General features: G+C 38.7%; 1 protein-coding gene across 1 annotated transcript; it reads left to right on the plus strand.

Moving 5' to 3' along the window:
- The first annotated feature begins 322 nt into the window (after positions 1 to 322).
- LOC116266386 (cinnamoyl-CoA reductase-like SNL6) lies at positions 323 to 3,655 on the plus strand. The gene is made up of 5 exons (XM_031647582.2): positions 323 to 710; positions 1,716 to 1,876; positions 2,631 to 2,819; positions 2,975 to 3,306; positions 3,432 to 3,655. Exons 1-5 carry the CDS (start codon positions 443 to 445, stop codon positions 3,517 to 3,519), a joined length of 1,038 nt encoding a protein of 345 aa, XP_031503442.1. The 5' UTR covers positions 323 to 442; the 3' UTR covers positions 3,520 to 3,655.
- The last annotated feature ends 8,035 nt before the right edge of the window (positions 3,656 to 11,690 follow it).

Genomic DNA, 11,690 nt, shown 5'->3' on the forward strand with positions numbered 1-11,690 from the left:
GTCGCCAGTTATTAAATCAAAAGAAAAAACAATGGAAGCGAAACGTCTAGAAAGAAGTCAAGGAGTCATAAACCTTGGTAGGAGAGAGTCAACGGGTGTTGTTGGGCTTCATAAATGCAGAGATTAAGAAGAACAAGTCAACTCCCTTCTCCTGCAGCAGATGACATCTCACCGTGAGCTGCTCTCTCTCTCTCTCTTTCTCCCTCTCGATCGATTGATTGTTGGTCAGAAGCTTCCCTCTTCTTCAGATGCCAACTATCCAATAGTTTTTATTGCTCTCTCTCTAAAAAGTTAATCATATGGCCTGCTTGCGTGTTGTCTTTCGATGCCAGAACTCCTACCAGACCCACTTCAATAACTCCCTCCATCTCTCTCTACTCTCTCTCTCTCTCTCGCAAGTTGCAACAACCACCGCCCACCCGTCTTCCCCCACGCTCTTTGAATGCCAGATCCGTCTACTTCTTTCCTTTTTAAATTGCGTCTTCCTCTCCCCATTTCCCTCCCCAACTCACACCCAGCTCTCTCTCGCTTTCTCTCATTTTCTCTTTCTCTTCGTCCCAAGCCACTCAGAGACCAAATGGCACCAGCAGCAGACCCTGCAGCCCCTAAGTCCGTGTGCGTCATGGACGCCTCCGGCTACCTCGGCTCCCGCATGGTCAGCCAACTTCTCCGCAAAGGCTACGCCGTTCATGCTGCTGTCAACAATGGAGGTGCTTGCTTTACCTTACTCGTGTTAATCTCTGTTTTGTGTTCCATCCCAACACCTTGTTGGGAGGCTAATAATGTTATTAGATTGATTTATCTCTGTCATATACCACTGTGGCTGGGTAGAGAAATGATCTTGTTTAAATGTCATGACAAGTAGATGAGAAAAAGAACCAGAAGCTCCCTGTTGGAAAGGATTCGCGATAATTAGCCTGGTAAACAGTATGGATGCATCGCCATAGATTCTATTTGTCTTCCGAGGCGATGGAAACGCCCCACTTTTGGGGAAAGACCAACCTCCCGTAGGTAAAAACCTCATGACAAGATCTTGGCGTTGAAGACGAAATTTCTGAAACAAGTCAAGGTTTCTGGAAGCATGTCAAATTTTGGGATCATGGCTGTTCCAGAAGAAACCCACGATTAACTTTTGATACTTCGAACATATTTCTGGTACCTGTGGTAGCTGACACAACCCAATTATCCAATAGAGCCTGTACAAGCCAAAAACTGCGGTTTCACAGATCCAAAGGAGTTGGCCTAGTGAATAGGCCTTCGCTCTAAGGGCAGATTGGTTCAGTTACATAGGTTTCTCTCCCTGTACAGGTCTATGGTATGTCCAGTTTTTGCTGTGGACCTGTGGTAAATGATTCACAGGTTCACTAGATCCCTATTTTCCACTGGGAAAAGAAAAAGGAAGCATGTAAGAGTATCCTGGCTTTGGGAATGTGCTCTGCGTCCAAACGCCAGCTTAAAAACTAAGGACCTGCTCATCAGTTCCGAAGACATATAGTTTTAAGAAATTCAATTCCTAATCCTTTTCCTTGCCCTTACCTTTTGTCAATGACAACTCACTGATTTTTGCAGGAAACAAAATACCAACATTAAAAATAATAATAATTTGACTTCCTAGACCGCTCCTGTTTCATTTTATATATTTCTATTTCCTAGTGGCTTAATTCTGTTCTCTGCTTCTGTTGTTACTGAAAGAAAACAATTCTGGTAATGTGCAGCGGAGCTGGAATTCTTGCAAAGCCTGGCCGTAGAGAACAGCGAGAATTTGAAGATGTACTCATGTGATCCACTTGATTACCAGAGCATAGTAGATGCCCTCAGGGGATGCTGTGGTCTGTTCTACACTTTTGAGCCTCCTCACTACCAGCCAACCTACGATGTAAGTGTGAGAAATCAAGTAGTCCTTTATGGTTTACCAATTAACAGTGCCAGTAGAGATTTTACGTTCACTTGTCATTGTAATTGGTCCCACTACAGCCGGTTCTTCTTATTGCTGTATAGCAGACAAATCCCCCAATATAATGGACATCCATCCATTAATGATTTTGAGCCCTGCCAGTCTGGTCTGAAAGACAAAGGAAACATCCTAGTGCCCTTAAATAGTATTAATGGTCCGGAGCAATTATTAGAGGCCGAGCATTTGTTTAGAAAAAAAAATTCCATATCTCTGTTTATCTTATTTTTATGAAATTGAGTTTCATCATTGAGAAGTCCAATTATATCTGTTGGGCAGCGGCGTTTAGTTTACCTTCCAGCAGCAAGATCATGTGACAGTAAAAATTACCATCTGAAACTGTTCGGGTAACATGGCGCAGACCACAAACCCATAGATATTGGGCTAAGCATACCCATGTGGAGGTTGTTGTACAGGTTTCTGTAATCAATGGCAGCATAGGCTTAACTGTCATACCTTAACTGTAGTCATTTTCCTGCCAAAAAATCTTTTAGAGCCATGGGAGCTTTACAGCAATAAGACAGCTAAGACACGAACGAAAAGGACAGCAGAGCGTCACAGAGCTTCTGTTTACATCTGACAACTGCATTAAAATGGGGATTACATTGATTTAGCACCATGATTCAGGCACTGAGAAGACAAGATTAGAGGCTAATTAAGTAAATGGTATGTTCTGCAGGAACTGATAATGGAGGTCGAAGTCCGGGCTGCACACAATGTCCTCGAAGCTTGTGCTCAAACTGAGACAATGGAAAAGGTTGTGTTTACATCATCGGTCGCGGCCGTCATCTGGAAGGAAAACAGGAAGACGGTGACGGAATTCGATGAACGCAGCTGGACTGATGCTAATTTCTGCAGAAACTTCAAGGTAATTTTGCAGTATATGAAATATGACAACATGATAATTGTGGGCGTGGCTGCTAACAATTATTGGTAGTCGCATACTTCTTGCTCTCCAATTCAAATGCACACATAAATTATTGGTAGTGGCTAAATTTGCTCATGTTTTTGCCTTGAACCCAGCTGTGGTACGCCTTGACCAAGACCGTAGCCGAGAAGACCGCATGGGCGCTTGCAATGGACCGGGGAGTCAGCATGGTGTCGGTCAATGCTGGTCTGGTGACCATCCCGGACCTATCTGCAACGCACCCGTACCTCAAGGGCGCGGCCGAGATGTATGAGGATGGAGTTCTGGTCACCGTAGACGTCGACTACCTCGTCGACGCCCATATCAGAATCTTTGAGAAGCCGGCGACATACGGCCGGTATATCTGCTTCAACCGGCTCATCAACCGCGAAGAAGACGCGGTTAAACTGGCCCAGTTGTTGACTCCTACCGCTGCCTTACCCCAAAGGTACCCATTCTCCTCTGAAATGAAAGAATTTCGATTTGGTATCTTGGAAGATTTTTTTTTAGTTGGTGATGATGAGAAATTGAAACACAAAAAGGCCTAATGTTTCTCTTTCTTCTCTTTTGCAGCAATGATTCAAAAATACACCAACAGAGGATCAGCAACAAGAAGCTGAACAAACTAGTGGTTGATTTTACAGGAGGACTCAAAGCTTGAATAGATTAAAAAAGTGTGTTTCTGGGCACGTCAACAAAGGCTGTCAAATGTACACATCGTCTATGTCTTTTCTTAAATATAAATAACGTGTATTTTTATCATTCTTATTAATGAAAAATGCAAATGTAGTTGCTAATGGTTCCTCTATGTGTCCCTCTTGTCATTTCATGGTTGGTCTCAAATGTAGATAGGCTGAAAAATTGCAAGTTGCAATTTTTTCGTGCCAATTATGAGGACGCACGTGAAATAGTGAAAATGCCATTAAGTTAATGATGCGGCTCGGAAAATATAAAAAATCTCTCTCTCTCTCTCTCTCTCTCTCAAGAGTATGGGTTTCAAGTTTCAACTTTGGTTCGAGAATCGCGCAAGTCAGCTCCAATCGCTAAAAAACCTAGCTGGTTTGCATTGCCCCTGACTCACCCAGACTTGGCCCGACTTCTCATGGCTTGCCAGATTCAGTGATTTACATTATGGTTATTTTAAAACTCGATCGAGTCGATGAGTCAACTTGCTGACCCTATGACTTAGCCATCTGCTTATCTGAGTTCGAGTCACAGGTTTGCAACTCAAGAGGACCTACCACTCGGAAAAGAAAGCTGCCCACACTTTCCCATGCCTGTCTAGCTACTTACATAAGTTACAGAGGAGTAGCACCTATAATAATTAAACTGCTAACGTGCTGTTAACATGCCGCCAGCTCGACTAGCTACTCTACACTCGATGAAACCAAAATATAAAAGTGTTCAGAATCCATAAAACAATAGTTTTATACCATTGTTAAATTAACTTAAGTCAACCATAATGCCTTCATGTAAATTTTTAATTCGGATAGGTGCATGTGTTCCATGTTAAGCATATTAACTATGAAAAGACTTAGGGGTCGTTTGGACGACATGCAATCTTGATGATATTCGCACTCAAAAGACCTGAATTTGGAAGCAAAACCAAGTTATAATTCCAAAACTTGGTTTTAGGTGTCATCCAAATGCCCTCTTAGTTTTTGACAAATTTAAATGAATTTATATTACTTTCCTTTGAAATTTTATAAAAATTGAAAATATGACTAAGAGAACCACTTGCTTAAGGATCGTGCTTCCAAGTTCAAAAATACTTTTCAATAAAAAATGAACAGGATATTTATTGCTCCGTTCCGAACGTTGGAAGTTTATCCTTTTTTTTTATTGAAAAAATGATAGCATTGTGTGCTCAACCATGTAGTGTGATATTAACTTCTAAAATATCTATGAAGATACATCACTCTGCATTTGTTATGTAAAGACACATGATAAGTCTTCATTCTGCTGACAGAATCATGGTTTAGATAAGGACTGGCCCGGACCTTTTGTTCTCTTCAGTAAATACTAAAGATGGCCACGCTGAGGAACAGTTTCTGTTTATTTTTCTCGTTTTTATAAACTTAATTTGAAAGAAATCAGGAGTTTGATAGCTAAATTATTTCTGTGCATGATTCGTTAGGTATAGGTTGCCCCACAAAAGGAAAAAAGGTTTGGCTTCAATAATAATTGTTGTTCTTTAGTGATTATTGGTGCCTTACTGTCAAACTAGCATAGTAATCCAAGATTTACTGTTAAACTAGCATAGTAATCCAGGATTTGCAAGATTGTCTATGTAATATTATTAGTTAAATCTATTTCAATTTAAAGGGGTCACAACTATGGCTTTGATCGTTAAATGAGCAGGAAGAATATTTCATCTTACTGCCTAACAAAAAGGCCGAGGCCCCCATCCTTTCCCCATTCCTTCAAGGTACTGGCCCTTTGGTGTGGCGCCCCCTTGTTGTGCTTCAACTTACATATTGGTACCCCTCTTTTGCAACACAAGAAGTTGCCACACCAAGGATTCGAATCGAAAACTGACTACCTACCAACTCCTGCCTCGTCCATTGCACCAATACCTCTCTTTGATTAATTAAGCCAGTTCTGTAATTTAAGGGGGCAAAAATTCTTTTTCTGTGGTTCTTAGAATGAAAACTAGAGCTATGGGGGTTTTGAGTTCACTGTTTTCACTGGTGCTTTTTATATCTAGATACCAATCCAAGCAATGCATCCATTTGCACCTTCTTCTTTTTCTCTGTGTCACATAAAATCTAAGTTTTGGTTTACATTTCTACGTTGGCTCTCAGCCTAACTTGACTTTGACCAAAATCAAATCATTGCAAGCAATTTGGGAGTATCTTATTGCATAATCACAAAAAATCTGCAAGTGTTTACATCACATTAAACTAGTGTTGTTCGAGACGTTAGCTGCCTGTTCAATATTTAAGCAGCCTCGAAAATCAAAGGCATCGTTAACCTATAAAACAATGCTTAATTTGATTAGCATTAATACTTTAAGGGGCGTTTAAAATGCATTTGCTAAGGAGAACATCGTGTTCTTGGAATACATGCTGTTAGGATATTTGTTCCAACCTTCCAAGAACACCTTATTCTTGCTTCAAGAAATGTGATGTGGTTATGTCTAATGTTTGATTATTTTGTAAAAACTATTCTCAATGACATCATACTTTTTGGAATAAGAACATGGTGTTTTCGGAGCATTTGCTTTAAAAAGATGTGTTTCAAGAGTATAATGTTTTTCTTACCAAGTTTGACGCGCACATAGAAATAAAAAATCTTATTTTCAAAATTTTTACCAGGACTAATTTAAAAAGTCTCAAGATTATAAGTGGTAAATTTTATTTTTCAACATCGTAAGAGGGGCCATGGCCTCAGATAGCTCCCCTTATCTCCGCCCTAATTGTAGAAGCAGAATAGACATTATAAACAATTTACATCACATGTTAAATTAACTTTCTCTAATATAATATATATATATATATATATATATATATATATATATATATTGTTAGTTTCATGGTAGCAAGAAACTTTTGTTCAAACACTTGCTGCTCTTCAGATTTGCCAAACTCATAGTTTTAGAAGCAAAATCTCAAGTGGTTGTGGAAAAGAAATGTCATTTAATTAACTCTCACTATTTAACAGTTTGTTGATGTGTCACCTCCAAGTTTGAAGCACCAAAGCAACTTGCACCACCTTGATAGGTCAAGACAAAGCGCACTCCATGGTTCAAGCATTCAATGTAAGTCGCACCAAGTTGGCGTGATGATAATATTTAGGTCAGACGTGAAGAACAAACTTAGCCATCTCATCGTCTTGATTTTGTCCTCTGTTCTAACTTTTTTTGTCCTACACTGAAGAACTTTTCTGTATTCCCACTCAAACGATTGTGCTTTCACACATGAAATGGACTCCGGCTGCCCCATTTTTATTTGTTGAGTTATTAGCGGAGTTATTAGCATTTAATAAGCAGGACGTTGTGTTCTTGGAATACATGCATCTAGGATATTTGCTCCAACAACACTTTATTCTTGCTCCATGACATGTGATGTGGTTATGCCTAGCGTTTGATTATTTTATACAAACTATTCCTAGTCACTTCATATTTTTTGGAATAAGAACATAGTGTTTTTGGAACATTTACTTTAAAAAGATGTTCTGCTCACCAATTTCTTTTTTAAAGGTTGTTTGATGCGAACGTAGAATGAGTATCAGTTCTAAAAATTATGACAGATACAAGTAGGGCCGGACCCGCTTGGATCCTGGCCCCACCTCAAATTTTGTTTAAAAAAAATGACATGCAAAATTTAAAAAATTTCACTTGTTTTATATGAAAATTGTGAAAAATGATTTTTTGGCCCTAGTCAAAATTTAAAAACTTTACTTCGGCCCTCTTCATGAAAAAAATTCTGGATTCGCCCCTTAGCTTCGGCCTGACTTGCAGAAACAAAATAGACATTAAAAACAATTACATTTGATGATAAATTACCTTTTTTTAAAATATTTTTTTGTAATATGTCTTGTTAACTTCATGGTAGCATGATTTGTTAACGATAAATTAGAAAATATCTTGTCAGTTTCATGGTAGCAAGAAACTTTTGTTCAAACACTTGCAGCTCTTCAGATTTGGCCACAACTGTCTACATGAATCGCACTATGAATGGTGTGTCCAAACTCATAGTTTCACAACCATGGTGACTAGCTCTTCTTTTCACCAACCAAAATCTTTCAAGTGGTTGTGGAAAGCATCAGTCATTTAATTAACTGTCGCTATTTACCAGTTTGTTGATGTGTCACCTCCAAGTTTGAAGCACCAAGCTTGAGTACCTGCACCTCCTTGATAGGTCAAGACAAGGCTCACTCAGCAAAAAGACTTGGACTCCATTGTCCAAGCATTCAATGTAAGTCACACCCAGTTGCTGTCATAATAATATTTAGGTTAGAAGTGAAGAACAAACTTAGCCATCTCATTAGCTTGACTTTGTCATCTCAACTTGTCTTGTTCTGCACTCAATCTGTATCCCCACTCAAATTGAACTGGACTCTGGCGGCCCCATTTTTATTTGTTGAGTTACTAGCTGGATGGATAAACTTTTCTTGGAGAGAACGTTGATGAGAGAAAATCTGGGTTCTTCAATTTTTTGAGGAAATACAAAGCTTTGGCTCCAAGATTGTATGGGAAGATTCATTAAGTAACATGAAAGCTTAGATAAATGAATAATGAGGTTAATATTGCCATCGTAGCGTGTCTGACACTTTTGAAATAAATGTAAGTTTTTATTTCTTTATGGGTGAGCAGGAGGAATATTTCATTCTATTATTGTATCCTTGTTTCCCTAATATAAATGAGCTGCTTTCGGTGTTTTGGGACGCTGCAATTCATTTTTCAACTTACATATTGGTGACCCTTTTTTTGTAGCACATGAAAGTTGGCACCCGATGATTCGAAACAAACACTAGCCGCCTATCAGCTTCTATCATGTTCGTAGCACCAACCCCCCTTGGAAACTGGTTTTGATTTCTAACAAATTCAACGTTAAGTTCAAAGATAATTGCGTTTTATTTATACCATCCAAACTCGAACATAGTTTTATAAAAGAAATCACTTAAATTTGTTGACATCGAGTTTGCTTGTATGGCAAAAATACTATGTGAAAGTGAAGAACAAAGGGAAATTTTAAACGCCAACTTTGGTAATCAAGCTAGTTCCTATTGGCGAGGACAAGTAGCCGTCCATGGTTTCAGCATTAATTTTGGCAGCTCAAGATTGGACATGGAGCCATAATTTGACTTGTACGTCTAGGGCAGAGCCCACGCGAGGCTCACAAAACGTGAACCCCACGAACTTAAATGCAGGTCGGACCAAGTGGGCTCGATAATTAAGGGGATGCGTGCAATTGAGTTGACTGGGCCTAATTTTTTAAACCGACATGGTGGGCTCGATGGGTCGAATTTGCTTGGGGACTAGCTCTACATCTGTGGACAACTAAGAAAGAAATTAATGCAGGGTTGTTCCCACCAAACTTTGCTTTGGATTGTTCGTTTTGGCTTTCAATATAGACCAAAAAAAAAAAGGGTTTCGACCTACATGGCTTCCATTAGTATAATATCAAGGGGTTTGATTACTTTAGATTTGAAACCGAATCTATATTTGATGTGGGAAAAGATAAGTGGAAAAATTTATGGTTCATCAAACTAAAATGTATGGGTTAGTCCTAAGATCTATAGTTGAAATCCTCATATTTATCTTTTGTATCGAGAAAATATCTGGCTTAAGATTGAAGGGATGATGATCTGATCTTAAATTCATCGTTCTCAAATTCTGAGGATTTTAGATTTGGGATAATCAAAAGCCTCCATAATAGGATTTAGTGTGGTAGTTTTGCATGGCAATCACAAAACTAATTACTCATATGCGTTGTTTAGTTAGGTTTATATAATTACATTTTGTGATTTATTTTGTCAAGGTTTTTATTTTCAAAAAAAAATTGAAAAAGAATGATTATGAGGATGTGATTTATCTTTGGAAAGTATCACATCTAAAAGTATAATTGAATAAAGCTCTTTGTTCTCTCAAATTTAGTGAGTTGGTGAAAGCTTGTTTTCGTTATAATTGGTTAACCGGACCACATTGGACTAATGCAAGCGCCTGCGGGTCTCAAATTCAATTGCTTTGCACCTTTTTCAAATAATTGGAATAAGATATCTGTTCGAATGCATAAAATAGTCATACTATTATCACGAGGCAAAAAAATCTTATCCCGAATTTGAATACGTAAGCTAGCTCACACATACTCTACAAGGATTTACCGACGGCTGAAAAACACTGGTAAAAATGAAGACGCATTGGCAAAAGTTTTACCAATGTTCGAGGTGGTCGATGGTGAAGATAATGTTGAAAATGATCACCAACATTCTAGTGGGCACGTTAGTATAAAATATAATGTCGGTATATGTGACCATCGTTAATATATATGAGAATCAACAAAAAGTTTTGCCTGATTTTATTTTCATATTGTTATCCATTTCCCGTGAAAACCTGCTGAGGGATAGGCCCTCATCCATATTATTAGACAAAAAAATGGGATATATACAACAAAAAATTCAAATCATTTTTCAAGATGATTACATTACCAAAAGGATAGTTGACTGGGATCCCAGCTAATTTGTCTTGTAACACATTCTTTATATCCTCTCTCACCGGAACATAAAAGTAACATAAAACTTCACTGATGGTTGTTGGCATGACAACTACAATCTACTAAGATGACTGCATATACAAAAGATGTGTAGCCCTTTCTATGGTATCTTTGATGACTTTGTTCAGTTCATCTTTCCAAGCGTCATTGTTGGCTTGTATGACAATTATGTACTCGTTGGTGTTAATCTTACCTACACATTTGTTCAAAACCCAGTTCTCAAAGAATACTCTCATTTCTTTCGACCAAGAACAGACTCCGAACCTGTATTCTCCGTTGTTGCTTCTAAGCAGTCATGCAATACGGTTCAAACCTTCTCCATGCCAAGATGCAATGTGGATGTTGTAGCCTACTCCTTCTCGAAGGCTCCAATCTGCTGACATGATACCTTGGCGTAGCCAGATTTTCATTCTTTGATTGCCCATTCTGTTTTGGTTTACTTTCTTGTACTATTCTGTGCAAAATTCCCAAAATCTAGAACAATAGATACCAACTACTTGTTCCTGGCTATGTTTCATCATGTTCCTCAACTGCCATATGAGCCAGATAACCATGTGGAAAGTTGTTTTTCATATGCTTGCTCGCAGTTTCCTTCTAAACCACCAAATGAGACCTTATTTAATGGTGTGTTGTCGAGGAATCTTCTGATTGAAATTAGCAGCAATGAATTGCAATAACATTTTAGACTTCGAGCATCCAAAAAAGAGGTGGCTTTCATCCTCCTCATCGGTGTGGCACAGGTAACACCTTGAAGCTAACTGCACTCCTAACTTTTTAAGTCTTGTATCAGTCATGGTTCTGCCATGATACCCAACGTAAACCGTCCAGATCACCCTTGGGAAACCATTTTTTGCCCAAATGTGCTAACGCCACTTTTCAGTTTCCTTATGCGACCTGATAGCCTCCCAAATCATTTTTTGAGTGATGGGGCGAGGGTGTTGATTAGCCCAAACTAGTGTATCAGTCTGGTTATCCATCACAGTGAGCGTCGTAGTATCAAGCCTCCATCTGTTCACTATAGCAGGCAGCTCCTGATTAGGACCATACATAACCTCTCTAACGGTGACTCTATGATTAATAACCACAAGAATAGGGTCATTTACATCAACCAGTGCTGCTAGGAGCCTACTTGCCAAGGTTTCAATCCAAAATTTGGCTTTATTTCCATCCTTAATTTGCCAACAAACTTGATTTTGATTAACTTCCAAGATTTGACTATATCTTTTCAAATAACAGAACTTTTAGTAAGTCATAGAATGCCACAAACCATGATCTTTGAGATATTTCTTTCCGACATAAACAGCCCAAATATTATCGATACTAAGTGCTCTACAAGCTAAGTAGGCAAGATTAGCAATGTTAGTGTCCTTGATCCTTCTCATGCTGACTCCTCCTTCGTCCTTCGATAAACAAAGCTGATTCCATTTAACGAAATGAGCTTTGTTGATATTATCATTGCTACCCCAAAAGAAGTTCACACACAAGCTTTCTACTTTTTGCATAAATTTAAGGGGCAACTTATAAACCATGCTTGTATGAAATGAAATAGTAGACATAACATACTTGATTAAGCATAGTCTACCTGCATACGACAACAAGTTTTTCTTCCAACTCC

Source organism: Nymphaea colorata, chromosome 12, assembly GCF_008831285.2.
Source record: "Nymphaea colorata isolate Beijing-Zhang1983 chromosome 12, ASM883128v2, whole genome shotgun sequence".
In the NCBI taxonomy this organism is placed as follows: Eukaryota; Viridiplantae; Streptophyta; class Magnoliopsida; order Nymphaeales; family Nymphaeaceae; genus Nymphaea; species Nymphaea colorata.

Excerpts from the sequence above, each read along its gene's own strand:
- LOC116266386 (XM_031647582.2), top strand. The coding sequence starts at position 443 with ATGCCAGATCCGTCTACTTCTTTCCTTTTTAAATTGCGTCTTCCTCTC. Across the intron at positions 1,877-2,630 it reads ACTACCAGCCAACCTACGAT|GAACTGATAATGGAGGTCGA; the intron begins GTAAGTGTGAGA and ends TATGTTCTGCAG. Across the intron at positions 2,820-2,974 it reads ATTTCTGCAGAAACTTCAAG|CTGTGGTACGCCTTGACCAA; the intron begins GTAATTTTGCAG and ends CCTTGAACCCAG.